A 24,756-nucleotide genomic window follows, 5' to 3' on the forward strand; every position below is an offset into this window, starting at 1 on the left:
AAGGAAGGACTTATCTTCTACGTTGATCACCACTCTTCTATGTGATAAAAGTACATAAGAAAAAAAATCAGGAGCTATTCTGCACTAGTAGCTAGAGTTACTAGGAAAGATTGGGGACTCAAAAAAAAAGAACCCTGACGCTATATTACAAGACAACGTTTCTCCCAGCAATTTGGTTCCCAAAAACTGCATGGCAGTGAATAGAAGAATTCTGGACATGATCCAAAGGACCATACTCTTAACTACGACGCCTGTGTGTAGTACTGTGAGCACTCCAGCACTGCAGGTACTCGCTGGAGCGCTTCCTTTAGACCTGGAGGTCGTTTGCACAGGTCTGCTATGCTTGCTATCCAGGGGAGTGGCAGCCACACATCTGGACTACACACAACTGACCCAGCAAACAACCTAAAATCGAAAAAAACTAGACTACAGAACCTCCTGTTAAAATTATGGCAGAGAAGATGGACGGAGACCACAAGGGCGAGATAAGCAGAAGATATCTACCAGACCTCCAGAAAATCTACCCAAAACAGCCGACCTAGTACTTCCCAGGGTACCACTTGACATCTCTAATAACAGGACATGGACCCTACAATGAGAAGCTGCACGGATTCGGACCCACTGAGGACCCCAACTGTACATGCGGGGAGACAGAAAGCTGGAATCACATAGTGTAAGAGTGCCCACAATATGAAGACCTCAGAGGGGTACTTATCACAAAAATAAGATACCTACCAAAAGGATTGGAATCTCATTTCATAGATACCGAGGATGAATATAGAGCATTATCCCAGTTCGCAAAAGACCTCTTCGTCAGGAGAAGGACATTAAACACCATCTACAATGACTGACATCAAGTACCACTATTGAGACACCAGCGAGCACAATGTAAAGGCTGAAACTAAAGATGAGGGACACACAAGCACAAGGACGGAGCTTGCCCCATGAGTGAAGAAACTTGAAAACAGAAATGCAGCAATAGCTGCCAATAGCCATATGGCGATCTCTAGCCCCCCCTTCACCTTTATACCTACTTCCTTGGGGGGGGAACATTTTCGTCCTCCCCTCCTCTCCACCCTATATCTTCTACTCTGGTGGGGCAGGGGCATGCTCCACTGAAAACTGGGGCTACCTCTCTATTGGCCCCATACTTCTGTCTTTCTCCCCCAGCCTTCTGCCTCCCCCCCCTCTCTACCTATAAGCTATCGAAAGCCCTACACACTAGGCGCCTCCGTAGCCAGGTGGGAAGGAGTAGCAGTGCATAGCACACGCTTCTTGATTAGACCGGGGTTCGAGCCCGTCGCCACCAAATATGAAGGATGCGGAAAGGTCAGGGAATGACCACCGCATATCCCGGAGCAATATGGCCTTAGTTGCTAATGCTCCTAAAAACCAAACAACAACAAACCTACACACTAAAAACTTAACATGTCTAAATTACCTTACGCCCATAACTTGGCCTAGTAAAACTAAGCGATTCTACCCCTACATCGACACGTTTCTTTCTTCTCTTTTTTTTTTTTTTTTTTAGGTCCTAGCCACCAAAATCTCAGGAAATTAAGCGGCAGGACCTGCCAGAGTGAAACAGACTACTGGGTTCCTGGTCTGCCTCAACGGGGCATAAGTGGGGCAACGGTGGGTCTCAGTGGGGGCCCAGCGGCTAAATGATCAGATGAACAACGGTACAAGGCATCACACATATACAAAGTCCATACACTTTTAAATCTCTGGCTTTTCCAGTCAACTGGTTCACCCACAATGTAAACTACGCGGAGATGGGGGGAACCCCTGGTGCCGTTTGACCCTAAACACACTTTACACTATCTTTGGTTTGAGACCCAACGGTTAAAAGACCAGATGAACAACGGTACAAAACATTACATACCACAATATCCATACACTTTTAAACCTCTGGCCTCTACAGTGTTCTGTATCACACCACAATGTATACTACGTGGAGATGGGGGAAACCCTTGGTGCCATTAGACCCTAAACACACTATACACTATACCTTTGGGTTGCCAGACAGGCACTTTACCCACCTGGCTAGCCCGGTCGGCGAATGGATCGTAAAAGTACAGCCCACATATCAGAACTCTATGAAGGGGTGATTATAATAGAATAAATGTATTTACATGTGATGTAGTTTATTAAATAATTAAGCTACAGTGGTAATTGTTATCACGAAATGTAAGGAAATTCCTCAAGTATTCATATTTGTTAGTATAGCACTAGCATCATGGGGGTCGTAAGGTCACTAAACAGTGACCATACAAGAGAAAACTCGATGCATATTATGGACATGATCCAAATTATGGTGTACAGAACAAAAATCTTTTGTGGCTTCACAACTTAATTTCTGCCATGAATATGGAAACGATCCTATCCTCCTAACCACAAAGCTATATCTTAATAGTGTAATCAATTTAGATACTGCAGTGTTGAAAACAGAAAATCACCAGGCAGACTACATGTGGCAGAGGAAGTAGTTAAACAAACCAGACAATTGTTTGTATAGCCCTATAAAGTCTATTTGGTAATCTGAATACATAGTAGTCTGGCACTCAACGTATCAAAATCTAATAAAACTTCATTTCAACAACAACAATGGATAAATTGTAATATGATACTTCAGTACAATCCAAAAAAGTGTTATTTAAATTATGGAAACTTTGGAATTTTTAACTGAAGCATGAAATTAAAACATCCATTGCCCTAGCAAGTACAAGATACCGATGAGCCAAAACATTATGACCACCTATCTAATATGATGTTGGTCTTTCACGTGCAGCCAAAACAGCTCGCACCCAGTGAGGCATGGATGCTACAAGATTTCTAAATGTGTCTTGTGGTATCTGGTACCAATACATAACCAGCAGATCCTTAAACTCCTGTAAGGTCAGTGGTTGAGACACTGCAGATCGGAGTTGCTGTTCCAACACAAACCACAGATGCTCGATGGGATTGATGTCTGGGGAATTTGGAGAGCAGGGCAATACATGGAAGTCTTCCTCACGTTCCGCGAACCAGTCTCGAACAATCCGGGCGGTGTGGCATGGGGCATTATCCTGCTGAAAGACGGAACCACCACCAGAGGGGAAGACCGTTGCCATGAAAGGGTGTACCTGGTCAGCAATGATGTTTAGGTAGGTGGTAGATATCAGAGTGCCAGGCACATAGATGACTTGGCCCACTGTATCCCAGCAGAACATCGCCCAAAGCAAGACACCGCCACCACTGGCTTGTTTTCATACCATGGTGCATCCAGGCACCATCCTGTCACCAGCATTCCAATTTCCAGCAGGCGCCTCCATAGACAGGTGGGCAGGAGCAGCAGTGCATAGCACACGCTTCTCGATTAGACCGGGGCTCAAGCCCGTGACCACCAAATACGGAGGATGCAGAAAGGTCAGGGAATGACCATCGGATATCCCTGGAGCAATATGGCCTTAGTTGCTAATGCTCCTAAAAACCAAATAACCAAACAAACAACAATTTCCATTGAGTTGTGCCACAGTCGCCCTTCTGTTGCCATGTGCCATCCAGGAGAGCCTTCGCTCACCTCGACTATCGATGAGCTGTGGCCATCCAACGCCTCGCCAGCAGTTCGTAGGTTTCCCCTCCTCAGACCACTTTTGTTGAGTACTAACCACGGCTGACCATGAGCACCCCACCAGCCATGCCATTTCAAATATGCTCTGACCCCAGTAATCTGGCCATTACAATTTGGCCTTTGTCAAAGTCACTTAAGTCTGCTGCCTTTCCCATCTGAAGAACAAGAGTAACACTGATTAACAGAGCTCATTATTAGGTGTTTTTTATACCGTGTCCCAACCCGGGTGTGCACGCACGTAGTTCACCTGCAATTGCTTCAATTTTGCATAACGACTCACTGGTCATAATGTTTTGGCTCATTGTTGTATGTAGAAAAAAAATTGACAATTTCTTGAACTGGGTTTTGTTTTCTGGGGAAGCCACATTTCATGTAGCTGGTATCATAAACAGGCAACACAGCCACATTTGTGGGTTTTAAAATCCTCATTTGTAAGGGAAGAAGTTCGCAATAGCGTCAGGGCTAACGTATAGTGTGGACTGATGCATGATTCTGTTATTGGTCCTATCTTTATATCACTGTGAAAAAAAAAAAAAAAAAAACAGCTGGCCTGTGTTTAATGGACAAGTAGGACAATTATGTCTTTTCACAGATTCATAACTTTGGAACACAAGTTTTCATTCAATGCTACAGAAGTGTCCCACTACATTTTAGCAACCAGGACCAAACTGTCTAATAATAAAATATCCATTTCTTCACTGCCAGTCAGAAATACAAAGCAGTAAGGCACACTGATACAAAAAGCAAAGGAACACAGGTTGATCAAAGTGCACTACAAAGCAGTGAAAATGCAAAGATGTGACATATTACAGACACCGACGAATGTCTTGAGGCTGCCATAGCCAGTGGTTAATAAAGTAAACACAAATTAACAATAAGATAATTTATAATAAAAATACAGAGTTGAAGCAAATAAAAATGAGTTTTGTAATTTAATGTAGTAGAAATACCTAACGACATTAGTGGAAAAAAAAGAGTAAAATCTGGATGGAAGGGAAAAAAAGGCTGCAAACAAAAATGAGAGGAGATTGTGTGTTATAGGCTTATTGAGTGTGAGGAGTATAATGAACAAACAAATACACAGACAAATAGAGCAGACCAGTATATCAAGGTGTCTTATAGTTGGGGATTGTAGATTTTCGGATACTGACTGGAACTTACAGTGGCCACTCGCACAGCAGCAAGAATTACATGCCGACCGGGCTAGCCGAGTGGGTAAAGAACCTGCCCGGCAACCCAAAGGTCGCGGGTTCGATTCCCACCTCGGGCTTGGATCAAAGTACTACAAAAAGCTTGGGAGGTGCAATATGGCGACAGAAGCTGATGCGCCAACAACTACCAAAAAAAAAAAAAAAAAAAAAAAGAATTACATGGATTTAAAAGGTGATTGATTTCTACATCAGAATGTTAGAGGGGCAACGAGAGCAAGCAAAACTCTTGATCTCATTATTCGCTGCGACCCTTCATGTATTAAGAATATACAGATGAAAGACCCAATGGGTAGCAGTGATTACAGTATATTCATGTGGGATTCACTTAAAATATATAACTACCGTCAAGTGAAAGTTCTTCACTTTCATAAATTGACTACAATGAACAATCAAAAAATTCAGACAGTTTTTAAATTCTATTAAGTGGAATTCTGAATGGGAAGCAATCAGAGAAGTAACTGTAGAAGACACTAAGCTTTTTATAGCAACTAAGAGATGCTGTTCAAAGCTGAGACAGTTTGCATATACATTCACACATGAGAATTTTTTTTTAAAGATAGGGATAGCAGAAGCGTGCCAAATGATAAAATCTGATAGAATTTTCATATAAAATAGACTTCAGTGGGGGTCACTTAAGAAATGAAACAGTATATCAAATGCGGTGAAACCGAACCTACTAAAAAAATATCGGGTTAAAAAATTGAAGTTTTAAAAAATGTTCCACGTTAATTACTGATTCATTCGTTCACTTTTGCGATAGAGTCATATAACCATTATCTACCTAAGACTGTTATTGGTAAGAAAATAATAATAATAATAAGACATTTTTTCTGGGATGTTCTTCCCAGTTACCAATGAAGCTTTACACATGCTTATATGTGTAAACTTTCATTGGAAATAAATATATTAAAATACTCGGTCTTATTCCAATGGTAAATACAAGCGACTCCAAACAATAATTATAATAAGCATGTGAATAACCACGAGAAGACATATTAAAAGAAGCAATATCATTTAACTGTAAGATAATACACTATTTCTGCATACTACTCTCAAAATGAAACATAATAGAACGAAAATATTATGAAATAATTAAAAGAGTACTAGTCATTTACTTACGGCTTTATATTCATATTGCAAAGAACGAGCAGCAGCATCAGCCATCTTTAAAACATTCAATCACTTTAACCAAAAAACGTTTGTGAAGCGTGTTTAATCACGTAAAACACGAGAGTCTTCGTAGCTTCCGGTAATGCTCGTGACGTCCGAGCTTCCGCGTTGTAGTGGTTCCTGGTTATCTGCAATAGCAAAGAAATCTTAACTGAACTGAATTGGCGTAACTAAAGTGTAAAAAAGATTGAAGTTTTTGTGATACGATTTGAAGTGCTTAATTATTAGTGCCAAATATATAATTAACATGGAGACAACCTCTGTAAATGAGGAGAAACCAAATACAGGCCAGGTAAAGTTTTAAATGAAATGACTTATTCTGCCTAAATTGAATGTAAAGCAAATTAAGTAATCAGAAATTAAGCTGTAGAGCAGCGGTGTGCCCAGGGATGGCTGCAGTTCTCTCCAGACTCGATCAAAAGGAAATGGAGTAATCTTCCCTAGGTCAGAGCAGTAGCTCTGATCCTCAGCCTCAATCCAAAGAAAAATCCTGGGTGCGCGTTACGTTACAGTATCCTCTGTACACAAACTTATTTCTTAATCTGCTTCGTTAACTTGCATTATTTAATGATCCATATTGTTATCACTGGTAATCTTTAATTTTAATTAATGCACTCCAAAAAAGAAAGGTGGGAAAATTTTCCCAGGCGAAAAGTGCAGATAAATGTATTAATTTCGTTAGTTACTTAAACTATACTTGAAACAGAGTGTGTACATCGTTTCTTGGTATTTTTTTTTTTTTGGTATTATCAGAAGTCGTTCTTATTTTCTCCGTCTCCGTTATACTTTACTGGCAATCCATGATGTGTTCTTATCAACCCCCTCTCCCATATATTTCTGTGTTTGGCCAATTCACTGTAACAAGCTAATATAGTAAAGTTAAATTATACTTCTAACATATCACCATTTGTTTTTATATCATTTGGCACAGTCATTTCTTTCACAGTTTGAATATTTGTTTCTCTGTGATTGTCACATAATGTATTTCAACAATATCAATTACAGGAGAAAATGGTTAGCAAAATCTCTGCATAATTTGCAGAAACTTAATGATATATAATTTGAATTGCTTTGTTAGAAGGACACGATCTGTCTTATTAGAATTTTTCTTTTGTTTTTTTCTGTTTTTTAGAGATTCTGCCATTTCAAATTACGAAAATCTTATTTCTAAACTATTTCTGATTAGAGAAATCCTTCTTAGTAGAATTGTAAGTCAAGATAAAGATGAACTTATAACTGTTTATTATTTTTATATTATTTGACACAGTCATTTCTTTCACAATTTGAAAATTTGTTTCTCACTGATACTCACTTTATACAATATCAATTACAAGAGAAAATGGTTAGCGAAATGATTGATGTAAAGACTGTGAGGATGTTAGTTGCCAACTCAGTGTTGTTATGGGCCTTTATGAGAGCTTGAAGAACAGAGTGGATACCCTCGAAGGATTGAAATTTGGAGACCCATCAAACTCTCAGCTGTCCACATCAGTGCCAGTGCTTGCACTTGATCATCAAGCAACACAACAGCAATCCTCAAGGCACAATGTGCTGGTCCCACAGGAGCTAATTGTTGTCGGTGACTCTATTGTCAAGGAAACAGGAAATATATTGTGCAAAAGGATAGGTGGATTAGGACTAGGGTATGTCTGCCAGGGACACAAGTTGATGACATTGTAGAGCAGATATCATGTGTTAAGTGCACAAAGGGTGATATTGTTGTACGTGTTGACACTAAGGAGATTAAGAGTAGGAGATCTGCAGATTTACTTAGCAAGTACAGTTCAGTGTTGAAAAAAAGTCACGAGTTAGGATTAAATTTTAAAGTGTCTGCAGTTTTGCCCAGACACGATAGGAGGGAGTATATGATGAAAGCCTTGTCAATCAATTCGGCCCTGGAGAGATTTGCAAGGCTCATGGAGTAGAATTTTTCTCAGCATGGTCTGTGCTTGTTAACATCAGAGATTGCTTCTACACGGATGGGACACACTTAAATAGAAAGGGTGCAAGAATATTTGCTGATGCTATCAAGACAGTGTTAGGTGGGTTGGAAAACTGCTAGCATATGGGGATTCACAGAACTAATAGATTAATGGTAGCCACAGGCAGAGGTGAAAGTGCTTCTTGCACTGAGCAGCAGCCTGGAAAACAAGGTGCTGGGGATTTCAAGTACTGCTGGAAGTCATCATGAAACAAGTAAATGCATGGGCGTGTTAGGGTAATTAAGAGTAAGAACAGGTGCATGTACACCAATATTAGGAGTACAGTAAATAAATTTGATGAATTGTGAAGTACTTGTGAAGACATCAAAGGCAGATATTGTTGGGATATCAGAGATGTGAGGTCACAGATATAAGGAATGCAGAATTGGAATTCAGGGAGTACAATGTGTACAGAAAGGATAGACGGGATAGAAAGGGAGGAGGGGTTATGCTGTTAGTTAAGAAACTTAAAATCTAAGGCAGTGCATCTAGTGGACGTTGCATCACATTGGTGTGACAGAAGCATTGGGAAAGCAAAATAATGACTGAGGAGTACAACAAACAACTTTGCAGAGAAATAGAGTGGGCCAGTAAATCAGAATGTCTTCTAATGTGGGATTTTAACTTTTCCAATATTGACTGGAACATGTGAGTTTGTCACTCATGCACTAGCAAGAGTTTTGTGAATTTATTGGATGACTGTTTTCTATAGCAGCATGTTCAAGAGACAACCAGAGAAAGTAATACTCTTGATCTGGTTATCAGCAGTGATTACTCATGCATTAAGAATCTGCAGACAAAGGAACCACTAGGTGGCAGTTAGCACATTGTACTGATGTGGGATTTACTTAAAGACGTATCTATCATCAGGTAAAAGGAAGGGTTTTTGCTTTTGTAAAGGTTTCTGTGGTGATCTCATACAGATTTTAAATTCTATTCAGCAGGATCAACTGATAATATTACTGACAGCATATTCTAAATGGGAAGCTACAAAGCATTTCATACCAACTAAGTGTGGGTAACGGTGGGTCCCAATAGGGGCCCAACGGCTAAATGGTCAGAAAAACAACAGAACATAACACTACACAACAAACCACTACCCACATATCTTTTAAATCTCTGGCCTCCACAGAGTTCTGTGTCACTTACAAAGAATACCACGCAGAAATGGGTGCCGGCAGAAAACTAACAAACTTTACGCTTTACCAACTAAGAAATACTGTTCAAGGTTTAGTCCTAAATGGATGTCAGATGAACTAATGAGATTTGTGGCAGAGAAAAAATGCATCGGATACATATAAATTATCAGGCAACACAGAAGCCTATGGTAGATATAAGCTAGTCTGTAATCAAGTCAGAAAGGAGGTTAGGAAAGCAAAGGCAAATTACAAGAAGTTTTTCACAAAGGATGCAAAGACTTTTTTATAATGTAAACTCTAGAAGGAAGGGAATGAATCAGATTGGTCCACATGATAGTGATGGTGCAGCTGTTGATGATCCTGCTCAGGTAGCTAACAAATTGAATGAGTATTTTGCATCTACATTTGCACATCAGGAATTCTATAGAAAAGTGGAGGCCAGACGTTTATCAAATACTAACAGGGAGCTAAATGATTTTGTAATAACTGAGTGCAAAGTGGAGGAGAAATTGTTGCATCTGGTGTTAATAGGATCTATCCAGTTATATTAAAGGAGGCAGTAAATATAGTAAGCAAACCCTTAGCTATAATTATGACAGCATTCTTGGATTCATGGGAGGTACCCACAGGTTGGAGATGTGCAAATGTATTCCGAATTCAACAGGGATGGGATATACATAACTAAAGGATGATACGAGTAATTACAAGCCTGTTAGTTTAACTTCTGTTCAGGGGAAAATAATCGAGTCACTGGTTAAAGAAGCAATGCAGGATCTTCTAGACAAGACTGCAGTTATAGTTGAGACACAACATGAGTTATTTAAGGAGAAATCCTATCTGACCAATTTGATTGGATACTGTGATGTGGTCACAAAGGGACTGGATGCAAAAAAATTTAATATCATATACTTGGATTTCAGGAAAGCTATTGATACTGCTTTACACGAAAGACAGTTTTACAAATTGGAGCAATATGGCATTAATTACAAGTTGCTGCTATGGATTGGTGCCTCCGTAGCCAGGTGGGCAGGAGCAGCAGTGCATAGCACATGCTTCTTGGTTAGACCGGGGTTCGAGCCCATGGCCACCAAATACGGAGGATGCGGAAAGCTCAGGAAATGACCACCGCATATTCCCAGAGCAGTATGGCCTTAGTTGCTAATGCTCCTAAAAAAAAAAAAAAAATAACAAATAGCTGCTATGGATAAAGGAATGGTTGAGTGGGAGAAGATCATCATCATCAGCCATTTTCAATCCACTGCAGGATGAAGGCCTCTCTAGCAACTTTCCAGTTATTTTCATTTTGTGCAATGGCCATCCATTTACTACCCACAAACTTATGAATTTCAGCTATCCATCTCTGCCGTTGTCTTCCAGATTTTCTTCTAGCTCTTCTTGGGTACCGTTCTATTATTTTCTTAGTCCATCTGTCATCATGTCTTCGAGCTATGTGTCCTGTCCAAGACCATTTTAGTTCTTTAGTTTTGATATGAATGTCCTTTACTTGAGTTTGCTGCCTAATAAATGTGTTTCTCTTCTTATCTAACAGTCTGATTCCCAGTATGGTTTGTTCCATTCTTCACTGTGTAGCTCTCAGCTTCTCTTCCATTCTCTTGGTGAGTGCCCAAGTTTCACTTCCATTAGTCATGGTGGGGAGTTTACATTGGTTCATTATTTTACGTTTCAGACAAACTGGGATATTGCTCTTCAATATGTGACTATATTTCCTGAATGTTATCCATCCAAAATTTATCCTTCTCTTGACTTCCAGCCATTTATCATTATTGCAGCTAATAACTTGTCCCAGATAAGTATATGACTCCACCTTTTCAATTACTGCTCCTTCAATCATTATTTCCTTTCTGTGGCATACTTGTTCATCATTACTTTTGTTTTAGCCATATTCATCTTTAGTCCAGAATCCTTACTAACTGTGCATAACTGATTAAGATTTTCCTCTAATTCTTTGGGATCGTGGCTTATGACCACAATGTCATCTGCAAATCGTAAATGGTTTAGTTACTCTCCGTTCACATTGACTCCTTTCTGCGACCAGTCTAATCTTCTGAAAACTTCCTCAAGGGCAGCAGTAAACAGCTTCGGAGATATTGTGTCTCCTTGTCGAACTCCTTTCTCGATTTTAAATTTCCTACCGTCTTTGTCTAGTCTAATAAAGGAGGTAGCATTCTCATATATTTTCTTCAAAATCATAATATATGGGATATCTATGCCTTGTCTTAATCTGTTAGTAATGACCCTTGTGAACAACTTGTAGATGTGGGATAACAATCTAATTGGACTATAATTTCCAATTTCTGATTTATCTCCTTTCTTATGCAGCAAAACTATGATTGCATTATTCCACTCCTTAGGCGTCACACCTTTTCTAATGCACTTTGTGAAGAGCCTTACCAGATTTTGTGTTATGTCTCTTCCTCCCAATTTTAACAACTCTACAGTAACTTCATCTTCCCCTAGGGCTTTCTAAATCTTCATTTTCTTCAATGCATGTTCTACCTCATCAGGAAGAATATCGTGTATGTCATATGTGTTGGTAATTTGCGATCCATCTTCCCCACTGCTGGCATCATTCCCTCGCTCCTTGTATAATTCTCTATAGTAGTCTTCTGCTATTTCAATTATGCCTTCTCTGCTATTTATAAGTACACCATCGCTATTCTTCAGTTTCAGTATCATTTGTCTTTATGTATTACTGCTCATGGCTGCTGATTTAAGTCCCTTGTTTTCCCTTAATGCTTGTTCTACTTTTCTTGTGTTAAATCTTCTTATGTCCTCTCTGACTCTCTTTCTAATGGCTTTGCATAACTCAGTATACTCAATTTTCTCCATGTCAGTGTTTATCTTTCTCTTCATTTGTCTCCTTCCGTTCATCATAACAAGTGTTTCTTGACTAATTTTTTCTTCTTTGGATTTCTTTTTCCCTATAGGTTTCTTGAGCGTTATCACTTTCAGAAAGTTGTTATATTCCTCGTCAATATATTGGTCCTGAGCAGTCTGCAGAAGCTCAAACTTGTTCTTAAGTTCCAGTACATACTGCTTTTTCTCCTATTCTGTTATCTCAAAGATCTTTGTATTATTTACACGAGTCAGTTTTTCCTTTCCTTTCCTACATCTATATCAAGTGTACATCTTACCATTCTGTCATCACTTCCAACATTTACCTTATTCAGGACGGTATATGTGTACATCTTACCATTCTGTGATCACTTCCAACATTTACCTTATTCAGGACGGTAACATCATTCACGATATATCTTCAGTTAGTGAGAATGAAGTCGATTTCATTAGTTGTTAATCCATTTGGGCTCTTCCATGTCCACTTTCTGTTCACCCTTTTCTTGAAAAAAGTGTTCATTACTGATAATCCTTGAGATTCTGCAAATTTCACAAGTTTTTCATTTCTTTCACCAATTCCAAAATTTCCTGTAGTTCCCCTTTCTGTGCTGTTTTGTCTTTTTCCAACCTTAGCATTGAATTCCCCCATAATAATAGTGTATTGGGTTTTATGCTCATCTAGAAGACTCAATTTCGGTGTACATTTCTTCATCCTCTTCATCATCATGGCTCGATGTTGGTGCATAAATCATTATAACCTTTAGCTTGTAACTCTTAGAAATCTTGAGTATTAGTCTTGACACCCTTGGTGATGTACTTTTGAATTCCAATATGTTGTTTTTTATATCTTTATGGACCAGAAACCCAACTCCACCTTCACTCTTTTCACTGTTTCCATTGGTGTATAGCAGATTTCCACTTGATAAACTTATAAGTGATTCATTTCTTATTCTTGTTTCAGCCAAACCGATGATATTCCAATTCACATTTTATAATTCCTTTTCCAGCTCCCCGGCAACCCAAAAGGTCGCGGGTTCGATTCCCGCCTCGGGCTTGGATCAAAGTACTACAAAAACCTTGGGAGGTGCAATATGGCCACAGAAGCCAATGCGCCAACAACTACCAAATCAAAAAAAAAAAAAATTTTTCAGCTCTAATATCCTGTCTTCACCGATGAGTAATTGTACGGTATAACAGGCCAAGTTCAGTTTCCGTGCATGGCAGCCTGGTCGTACCCAGAGATTCTTAGCACCCTCTGCTTCCACTCTGATCCTCTCGCTGCCTTAAGAGGGGGGGAGTGAAAGCCGCTGGGGACTGAAGGCCATTTGTTTCGTCATGCTGTTATATGCTGGAGGGTTTGGTCTTTTCCTCTTTACTCTGACCAGGCGTCTTGAAGAGAACCACTCTACACGTTCGTTGCCACCTAAGTGACGTAACAGGGCTTACCATCGAGAAGGTGTGCATGAGTGGATTTTAGGGAGGTAGGCCAACTGGACTTCTCCTAAATCTTCTGTAATAAAAAGATATTGGATCCATCAGTGTTTTATACTAAGTGTCTGATAATACCTGTTCCCCTCTAAGCCCCTGGGAGAAGATATCGAGTGGTAATCTATGGATAATGCTCTTCATGGACTTTGTTATTAGTGGATTCCTCTAGGGTTTGGCCCTTTGTTTTCTACATTTATCAGTGGTATTGATGAAGGTATATTAGGCTTAATGTCCAAGTTTGCAGATGATTCAAAGGTTGGCAGACTCCTGTTGCTGTAGTATACTGTCATTAACAGTATACTACTGCAACAAGTGCTAGAAAAGTTGTGCAGATGGGCTGAAAAGAGGCAACTAAATTTTAACATTGACAAATGCAAAGTACTGAATATGGGTAGCAGTAACCCCAGAATAATGTACTAACTGTGTGGTACTACACTAAGGGTAGTGGGGAATGAAAAAGCCCTGGGGGAGGTAATTATGCAGTCAGATATGAAGTTTTCTGAGAAGTGCAGTGCAAACAGTCTGTCAAAGCAGCGCATGAAGTTTTTTGTCAATGATATACAGTGATAAGGAGGTGATTATTCCATTGTATAAGGCAGTGCTCAGCTCACATCTTAAATACTGCATCCAGATCTTGAGTCCTCATTTTAGAATGGATATAGAGCCGAGCACTGCTTTATACAATGGGTGATACAACTTTTAACCATTTTTTCAGGAAATATAAGTGATTACATTATGAAAACCATATTACATTATATGGTTTTCATAGTGACATAGATAATAATTTATCTATGTCACTATGAAAATAAATTATCTATGTCACTATATAAATTATACATTGTCACTACAAAACTTGTAACTTCTAGTAAATGTAATTTGCATCTGAAGGAACCAGATACAGAGTAATCACTAAATTCCTCATCAAAGAAGGCAAATCTTCCAAGGAAAATTCCTCAGAGATTATTTACTTGGTATACAAAGATGTCCCTTTATTACTAAGCAATATTTGTCATAATGCTTACTCCGGAACATACTTGTTCTGGAAGGTGCATTATAGCCATAGCAGCTTATGCACCATCAAAACCCCATAAGAACAACCTGTTCTGGAGCAAGCAATTTAAATGGGAATGGAGGTCATAAGTCACTGACTAACGTAAGTCATTACACCATGAAAAATATAGTATATTATATGGTTTTCATAGTGACATAGATAAATTATCTATATCACCATGAAACTTGAACTTTTAATAAAGGTAATTTGCATCTGAAGGAATCAGATTCAGAATAAATACAAAATTCCTCATCAAAGAAGGCAAATCTTCCAAAGAAATTCCTCAGAGACTGATTAATGGGTATACCAAGGTGCCTCTTTATTATTAAGCCACATTTGCCATATATTTGCAATATTTGTTATAATGCTTATCCAGAACATACTTGTTCTGGAGGAAGCAATTAAAATGAGGAAGGTGGTCACTAGAAGGTAACCAATGGACAGAACACTCAATTCAGCCATCACTAGAAGTGATGGCTGAATTGAGTGTTCTGAAAAACTAAAGGTTACAGAGACAGCCTATGAAATTGAAATATGAGAATGATGTAGTAGTTGTAGTAGTAGTAGTGACATGTGATGCAAGAAAGCATGTGTATGAGCTTATGCAGCATCAGCCAAAAAAAAAAAATCACGCCATTCCCTCCAAATGCCTGTCCAGTTCCTCCTTAAATTTATTCAACCTATCAACTTCCACAACGGCAGATGGAAGTTTGTTCCAGCAATTAACCACCCGCTGGCTAAAGGCAAATTTCCGCACATCTATTCTACATCTGTCTTTTCTTAATTTGAAGTTATGCCCCCTTAGGTTCGTAATCTGAACAAGTGGAAGGATCCCATCAGAATTCAGCGTGCTCAACCCATTCAAGGCCTTATACACCTCAATCAGATCACCGTGCAGGTGCCTAGTCTCCAGCCACTGCAATTTGCAGAACTTAAGCCTCTCTTGGTAAGAGGATCCCTTCATTCCCCTCACCAATCTTGTTGCCCTTCTCAGTACACGCTCAAGTAAATCTACATCCTTCCTAAAATGAGGCCTCCAGACCTGTACGCAATACTCAAGGCGTGGCCTAACCATTGCCTTATACAGAGGGATAATCACCTCCTTTTCCCTGCTAGCAAAATTCCTATATATCATTGACAAAACCCCATGACCTGCCCTGGCAGCCTGTCTGCATTGCTCAGAAAACTTCATATCTGCCTGCACAATTACTCCCAGGTCTTTTTCATTTTCTATCACCTTAAGTGTAGTACCACACAGTTGGTACGTTTCTCTGGGGTTACTTCTACCCATATGCAGTACTTTGCATTTGTCAAGGTTAAACTTCAGTTGCCACTTAGCCCATCTGCACAAATTTTCTAGATCCTGTTGCAGTAGCACACTGCCATTACTGTCATTAACAACCCTGCCAACCTTTGTATCATCTGCAAACTTCAACATTAAGCCTGATATACCTTCATCAATATCATTGATAAATATACAAAACAACTGTGGACCCAACACCGAACCCTGTGGGACTCCACTAATAACATTAGTCCACGAAGATCAGCACCCATTGATTACCACCCTCTGTCTTCTCCCACTTAACCATCCTTTTATCCATTGTAGCAACTTACCCTTAATACCATTCTGCTCCAATTGTACAATAGTCTTTCATGTGTAACAGTGTCAAAAGCTTTCCTGAAATCCAAATATATGACATCAGAATTATTTTTTGCATCCAGTTCCTTTGTAACCACATCATAATATCCTATCAAATTTGTCAGACAAGACTTTCCCTTAACAAACGCATGCTGTATCTGAATTATTGCTGCAATCTTGTCTAGATGATCCTGCAATGCATCTTTAACCAGTGACTCCATTATTTTACCCAGAACAGAAGTTAAACTAACTGGTCTGTAATTACTTGTGTCACCCTTCAATCCCCCCTTTGTGAATTGGGGATACATTTGCTCAACTCCAGTCCGTGGGAACCTCCCCTGAGTCCAAGGATGCTCTCATAATTATGGCTAAGGGTTTGCTTAGTTGCTTTGCCACCTCCTTTAATATAACTTGATAGATCCCATCCTACCCTGGTGCTTTTCTTATGTTTAACTTCAACAATTTCTCCTCCACTTTGCTCTCAGAATCATTAAGCACCCTGCTACAATTTGATAACCTTCTGCCATTTTCAAACCTTAATAATTCCTCATGTGTGAATGTAGATGCAAAATACTCATTCAGTTTGTTTGCTATCTGAGCAGGATCATCAACAGTCGAACCAACAATGTCAAGTGGACCAATCAGATTCATCCCCCTTCCTTTTAGAGTTTATATAAGTAAAGAAATCCTTGCTGTTTTTCTTAGCATGTGTTTTGATACTTCATGATAAGCTAGGGATGCCAAAGAATTGTTCTCACTGGCTCTAAAGATCTTAACCCCACTTCAGAAAGGGAATCAGGAAACAGTTTCACAGGAAAATATAAACATTTTCAAAGACAATCAGGAAAGATTGTCTGTCTATATTATTTCTGGCTATATTAACTACAGTTGATAACATCTTGATACATTACTAGAATCCAGAAACCAAGCAAGAATCTCGACAATGGAAATACATAAGATGACATGCTAATTTCTGGGAAGATCATGCCAACATTTCTCTGAACTCTTCTTGACTACATGTTCCATAAGACTACAACCTTTGGTAAAGTTTATGCTTCCACGTTACACATATTGTATGATTTCATAAAGAAGAATCAACCTGAGGAGCTTTCTGTTCCCTCCCCACCTGTTGATTCACAAGTTGTGTGTTGCAATCGTTCTGCGGAGTATGCATCTGGTCTTACCACAACCACCAGAGTTGAAATTATTATTATTATTAGCCATATGGTGCAAGGAAGCCTGAGGCTTATGCTGCACGACATTATACTAAAGGAGGCGGCAAAGCAACTAAGCAAACCCTTAGCCATAATTATGAGAGCATCCTTGGATTCAGGGGAGGTCCCCACGGACTGGAGATGTGCAAATGTATCCCCAATTCACAAAGGGGGATCGAAGGGTGACACGAGTAATTACAGACCAGTTAGTTTAACTTCTGTTCTGGGTAGGCACCTCCGTAGCCAGGTGGGAAGGAGCAGCAGTGCGTAGCACAAGCTTCTTGATTAGGCCGGGGTTCGAGCCCGTCACCACCAAATACGGATGATGCGGAAAGGTCAGGGAATGACCACCGCAAATACCCCGAGCAATATGGCCTTAGTTGCTAATGCTCCTAAAAACCAAATAACTAACTAACTAACTCTGTTCTGGGTAAAATAATGGAGTCACTGGTTAAAGATGCATTGCAGGATCATCTAGACAAGACTGCAACAATAATGCTGCATAAGCTCATACACTTGCTTTCTTGCATCAAATGCACTACTACTACTACCAGCCAAAAAAAAAATTTCAGAATTACCCTGAGAGAGAGAGAGAAGTAGAAGGGAATCACCAAGAAAGAGAAGAATGATGAAATCCAGCTGAGTGGTAATGAATGGGTGCTGCTTTTCGTGGACTAATGTTATTAATGGAGTCCCACAGGTTTCGGTGTTGGGTCCACTGTTGTTTTGTATATTTATCAATGATATTGATGAAGGTATAACAGGCTTAGTGTCGAAGTTTGCAGATGATACAAAGGTTGGCAGGGTTGTTAATGACAGTAATGGCAGTGTGCCACTGCAACAGGATCTAGAAAATTTGTGCAGATGGGCTAAGAAGTGGCAACTGAAGTTTAACCTTGACAAATGCAAATTACTGCATATGGGTAGAAGTAACCCCAGAGAAACGTACCAACTGTGTGGTACTACACTTCAGGTGGTAGAAAATGAAAAAGACCTGGGAGTAATTGTGCAGTCAGATATGAAGTTTTCTGAGAAATGCAGACAGGCTGCCAGGGCAGGTCATGTGGTTTTGTCAATGATATATAGGAATTTTGCTAGCAGGGAGAAGGAGGTGATTGTCCCTCTGTATAAGGCAGTGGTCAGGCCATGCCTTGAGTACTGCGTACAGGTCTGGAGGTCTCATTTTAGGAAGGATGTAGATTTGCTTGACCGTGTATAGAGAAGGGCAACAAGATTGGTGAGGGGAATGAAGGGATCCTCTTACCAAGAGAGGCTTAAGTTCGGCAAATTGCACTGGCTGGAGACTAGGCACCTGCGCGGTGATCTGATTGAGGTATATAAGGCCTTGAATGGGTTGAGCACGCTGAATTCTGATGGGATCCTTTCACTTGTTCAGATTACGAACCTAAGGGGGCATAAATTCAAATTAAGAAAAGACAGATGTAGAATAGATGTGCGTAAATTTGCCTTTAGCCAGCAGGTGGTTAATTGCTGGAACAAACTTCCATCTGTCGTTATGGAAGTTGATAGGTTAAGTAAATTTAAGGAGGAACTGGACAGGCATTTGGAGGGAATGGTGTGATTTTTTTTTTTTTTTGGCTGATGCTGCATAAGCTGATACACTTGCTTTCTTGCATCACATGCCACTACTACTACTACCACCAATCATAGGGAATTAAATCCAGTGAATATAGGAATACCACAGTGATGGAATATGTTACAAAAAATTCTTGAACAGAAAGTGATGAGTATGCATGTGCATTGTTATGTGCAAGTCACATAACGATGAAGCTTCTATTTCTGGCTTTTGTTTTTTTTCAAACAGCATTACACAGTGGCCATTCCTGCTTCACTGACCATACACAGCAATTTCATAATAAAATCATGAGTTAAAAAATATGAAAAGCATGATTTTCACGTTTGGTTAAGATTCGTTGGCTTGCTTGCTTTTTTTGCTTTGGCAAAGTAGAGCCTTCCATTGAGAAGACTGAGTTTTGTTTCTGGTTCATAGCCATACACCCATGATTCATCAATAGCAATGATGGAAGAAAAAAGTGAAGGTCCGTAGCATCACATTGATGAAGATGCTGTCATAAAGGCTCACTGTTCTCTCTGAGAAACGGAAGCTAGCTGGAGTTGTGAACATTAAAATCACCAAGGAAAATTACCTCACTGTTAGAAAGTTGGACTGGGTCAAGTTTGAAAGAGAAGTCAAAGAGTTCCGATTAGTGGATTTGAATATCATAACAGACATATGCACAAGTACTGCCTTTGATGCAAAAGGAATCATACAGTGAATAATTTGGACAACTGAGATGGGCACTAGTTGAATCAACCAATAACCGAGATTCTGTCAGTAAAAGTACATGGGGTTTGGAAGACAGTAAGTGTAAATGGACATCGTTGAGATTAGAACTGAGACCATATATTTGTGAAATGAACAAGGAAGTGTTTAGGAGGTTTAGACCTTTAAAGTATTCCCTATTAGTTTCATGATTCATGGTGTATTCAGTAGTGTCTGCTAAGAAAAGGTGGAGGGGTGGACATGTATGTAGTAATGAAATTTTTGAATATGGCATACACATGGTAAGAATACAGCACTGAGCGTAGGTTTCACTATAACACGGTTTTCAATTAAGTTTAAGTCTGCGAAAGGCCTTTAGTATCAGGTTCCATGATAATCATAAAGTTTATTGCTTTATGACTATAAATTTTCCATCGTTATGAAAGCTTCTGTTTGTTTATATTTTTGTATCTTAACTTATAATAAATTTATTAGTTTTCAGAGGAAGCAATAAACTTTATGAATAAGTTTATAAACTTTATGAATAAGTCGAAAATTTACAATAATAGCCTAGACACGTACTCTACATATATGCTGCATTATCGTAGCCTAGGTACGCGTACATAGGTGCCTACTTTATTGTCTCACATGCACATGTACCAGTAGCTCTCCTCAGGCAGCAAGTGGCAACAGTATTCAGTGTTCCATCCTGACGAGACAAGGTGATAGCTTTTCAAACTTTTCATTTCACAATTTATTTTTTACCTCTTTAAATACAAAACGATGAGTCAAAAAAGGAAAAATAATGAAAGCGGTGGAGCTACTAAATGTAAATAGCTTACATTAGAAAAAAAAAACGATATTATCAAGTAATATGAAGATGGTGGATCGTATGCTAAAATCCACATGAAAATGGAATGAATGAAGTACCAGTGCAAACGATTATTCAAAAGAAGGATCAGTATAAAGAGCAGGGAATTTCTACAGCATCTTACATGATGAAAGTGATAACTAAGCAAAGAAGTTCGCTATTGGTTAATATGGTGGAATGTCATTTATTGATATGGATAGAAGATTGTAATCAAAAGAGGATTCCTTTGAGTCAAAACATCATTCAATCGAAAGCCATGAGCCTTTATAACATGCTGAAGGAAAAAGGAAAATGAAGAGGAGGAGGAGACTAAAGAAATATTTACAGCCAGTCATGGTTGGTTTTTCCAATTTAAAAACCGTGTTGGGCTTCACAATGTTTGTATCTCAGGTGAAAGTGCAAACAAAGATGCTGCTGCAAGACTTCCCAGTGATTTGAAAGACATCATTGAAGAAGGTGGCTACAAGGACGAAAAAATTTTCAATGTTGACGAAACTGGACTGTTCCGGGAAAAAATGCCTACACAAACTTTTTTAGCTGAAAATGAAAAGGCCCAACCTGGATATAAAGCATCAAAAGATCGTTTAACACTTTTGTTGGGTGGAAACTCATCTGTGGATTTTAAATTGAAGCCTCTACTCGTGTTCAGAGCAGAAAACTGAACAGTTCTAAAGGGTTGCGTAAAAAGCATGTTGCCTGTAATTTGGCAATCCGGTAAGAAAGCATGGATTACAAGAGAATTGTTCACAGAATAGTTCGCAAATTATTTTTGTCTGACGGTTGAACGTTGCTGTAAAGACGAAGGAATGGAGTTCAAAATTTTGTTGATTTTAGACAGTGCACCAGGCCATCCACCTGAAATTTCTAATCTCAGTGAATATATAAAAATATGCTTTCTTCTACCTAACTTGTCTCTCTTACAACTCATGCATCAAGACATAATTGCTACATTCAAGGCGTATTATCTGTGGCAAACTTTTTCCCAAGCGATTGAAGCTTCAATAGGAGTGGGATCATTATATTTACAAACAGTTTGGAAAAATTATAACATCAGGAATGCAATCTAAAATATATCTGCATCTTGGCTAGAAATCACTGCCAACAACGTGTTCTATTTGGCAGCATGTTTTGTCCCATTTGGCAAATGATTTTACTGGTTTTGAATCGCATTTCAGACAATTGCTGAAGACATTGTGAAGATCAGAAAAGACTGGGTTTGAAACTTTTGTACACTGCCAATGTACATGACTGCATTCACTCACATGCAAATGACTTAGATGATGCAACTCTCACTGAAATTGATGAGCAAACTGCATATGAAGAAGAGGAAAACAACTCTGAAGTGGCTCAAAAGAATTTTCAACATGAAAATTGAAGAAAGTTTTTGGGGGTGGTGGGGTGACATGTCCTGCAGGGCAATTATGAATGAAGATCTGAATGTTGATCGTAGCATCAAGATACGGCAAATTTTACAAGATGGGATTCGATGCTACAGTGATTTGTATGCCGAGAAAAAGAAGAGACACCTTCACTAGACTTCATTATTGAAATACCTAAATAAACCATAAAATAACCCAAATAAACAATAAAGCTTTTTTCTCATCTCTCATGATGTTACCTTTTCATTAATAACATTTTTGCAATATTTTTTATTTCAAATCCTTTTAATTGGCTATCAAGCTCAAATTGTTTATAGATTTATTATAATTTGTTTATAGACTGTTTCTCTGGTACGCATTCAGTTAAAACCCATTATAATTATACCTCAATCAGCACGGTTTCATATAACATGGAATAGTTTCGGTACCATTATCAGTGATATGTGGGGTATTGCTGTATACCCAACTCCTTGGCATAACGTGGCCTCAACAATGCATACACACTACTCGGACTCCCTGCAGTCACTATCTGGCAGAGTAGAGTAGAGGCAGCAAGATTATACAGTAGTTGATCCAGAAGCCTCCTAGAGAGTTACCAATAGGTTCGGTCCTGTGTACTAACTAGCAACCTGCTTGCAAACACTGCTTTAGAGCTGTACATTTGAAATGTAAGGAATATTGGATCTCTCAATAATGTCCATCATAACCCTAAAATCTTCAATCATACTGCATGATGAAAGAGATGGGAGAGGGTTTACAGGAGCTTTGCTCTGGAGACTAAACTTGGGTTCCACCACTTCACGCCTCCAATAAGCTAGGTGGTATTTCACCGGTTGATGAGAGTCATCTACCATCTAGTATTGCCGGTAACAGAGAGTGGGAGGCATTCCTCCCTGTGGTGTGGGTGCCACACCACCCCTTCTTACATTGGTTTGCACCTGAGTAGTCATCCACAGTCTGCTGGGTGCCATATTTCAGGACTAGCACATGGGAGTTACACCCAGGTTTACTAACAGTCCCAACATCATGAAGGTGCAAGCAAAGTATTTGGCTGTCACAGACCAATAGGACTTCACCGAAATTAGGTCCACTTGACTTGAGTGTCATCCAAATATCAGTTTCCATCATCGTTTTAGACTCCCAGGTAGCAAGCACAGCTTGGCATATCTGAGAGAATGTCTGCAACACCCTCAAGAACCACAGTTCCAAGTGATTAATGGAGTTGGGAGAACGATAGAGGCAACAGATAAACTTGACTGAATGTGGTAGAGAGATTTTAAGCCAGAGAAGTTTGAAAAGAGGAGATTCTAAATTACTGTCTCTTACAGGGAATATCAGAGCTTACATATGCACCTTCAAAGCAAAAGGAATCATACAGAGATTAATTAGAATAACTGAGATGAGCAGTGGTTGCATCACCCCATAACTGGGATTCTGTGAGAAAAAGTACATGGGGTTTGGCAGACTGCAAGTGGAAATGGACATCATTGAGATTGGAACTGAGATCATGTATATTTGTGAAATGAACAAGGAAGCATTTGGGAGGTTTTGATGTTTTCACAGGTGTCTGTTCTATTAGTTTGACAATTCACAATGTATTCAGTAGTAAGAAAAGGTTGTGAGGACATGTTGTGTATGATGTATTCAAATATTTGGATATGGCATACACATAGCAAGAATATACCCAGCTCCTTGATTCACCATGGCTTCAACAATGCCTCCCACATACACACTACTTGGACTCCCAGTGACTATCTGGCAGAGTAGAGGCAGTGAGATGTCCTTCCTTTTCTTACTACTGATTGCATAATTAATTCAGAAGTAAGGAACTGATTCAACCTATTGGTAACTCTCCTAGAGAGTTACGAATAGGTTCAGTCCAGTGAACTATCTAGCTCCTGGCCTGAGAACTAAAACTAGGGTCTAAAAAGATATGACTGGCACTGTTTTAGAGCTGTACCCTCGAAATGTGAGGAAGGTTGGATCTTGCTATGATGTCCATCAAAACCTCAAAAGACATCAGTCTTACTGCATGATGAAAGAAACGGAGGGGGGTTGCTGGGTTCAATGACTTGAAGCCTCCAGTAAGAAAAGTGGTGGTGGTGGTGTTGCACTGGTTGATGAGAGTCATCTGCCACCCATATTACCTGGTAACACAGAGCGACCGCATTCCTCCCTGTGGTGGAATGCCACTAATCTGTGTTAGTAGAGGTTTAGGTGGTGGGCACCACACCTCAACCCCTACTTATGTTGATCCTCATCTGGGTGGTCACTGCCAGTATACTAAATGCTGTATTTCAGAACTTGCACATGGGAGTTATACCCAGGATTACTAACATCACCATCATGAAGGTGCAAGTAGAGGATTTGGCTGTCACGATCAACTGGACTTGGCTGAAATTTGGTGCATTACCTGGATATCAGTTCTATTGCCGTTTTAGGCTCCCAGGTAGCAAGCCCAGCTTGACATACCTGAGAGAATGTCTATGACAGCCACAAGGACTATAAGTGTAAGTGTATTTAGGATGAAGTGGCACCAGGGGTTCCCCCATCTCCACATAGTTTAAGTTATGGTGTGTTACAGTATGCTGTAAATGCTAGATTTAAAAGTGTGTGGTCCTGGATTGTTTAGTGTCGTGTACTGTTATTCTTCTGGTCATTTAGCTGCTGGACCCCAATTGGGGCCCAATGTTGCCCCACTTACGCTCGTGGAGGCAGACCAGGACCCAGTAGCTTATATATACTCTGGCAGGTACTGCCACCTAGTTTTCTAAGATTTCGGTGGCTAGGACTTTAAAAAAAAAAAAGAAAAAACTCTGTAACGATGAGCACTGGAATTAGAAAAGCTAAATGAGGTTT

At 39.5% G+C, this 24,756-nt stretch overlaps 2 protein-coding genes across 2 annotated transcripts in view; one reads left to right on the plus strand and one right to left on the minus strand.

The window, feature by feature from the left end:
• Positions 1–6,288, minus strand: part of Brr2 (U5 small nuclear ribonucleoprotein l(3)72Ab) — a 570,943-nt gene extending 564,655 nt beyond the window's left edge. Inside the window, exons 1-2 of the mRNA XM_090384330.1 lie at positions 6,253–6,288; positions 5,944–6,122 (exon numbers count right to left, since the gene is read on the minus strand). Of these exons, the coding sequence (XP_090240456.1) occupies positions 5,944–5,988 (45 nt within the window). The 5' untranslated portion in view covers positions 5,989–6,122; positions 6,253–6,288. The remainder of the gene's footprint in view (positions 1–5,943; positions 6,123–6,252) is intronic.
• The window catches only part of LOC150078435 (beta-TrCP-like), a 255,323-nt gene continuing 236,679 nt past the window's right edge, over positions 6,113–24,756 (plus strand). Inside the window, exon 1 of the mRNA XM_090384331.1 lies at positions 6,113–6,286. Coding sequence (XP_090240457.1) covers positions 6,242–6,286 — 45 coding nt within the window. The 5' untranslated portion in view covers positions 6,113–6,241. The remainder of the gene's footprint in view (positions 6,287–24,756) is intronic.

Source organism: Mastigoproctus giganteus, chromosome 11, assembly GCF_048544385.1.
Source record: "Mastigoproctus giganteus isolate SK-2022 chromosome 11, ASM4854438v1, whole genome shotgun sequence".
In the NCBI taxonomy this organism is placed as follows: Eukaryota; Metazoa; Arthropoda; class Arachnida; order Uropygi; family Thelyphonidae; genus Mastigoproctus; species Mastigoproctus giganteus.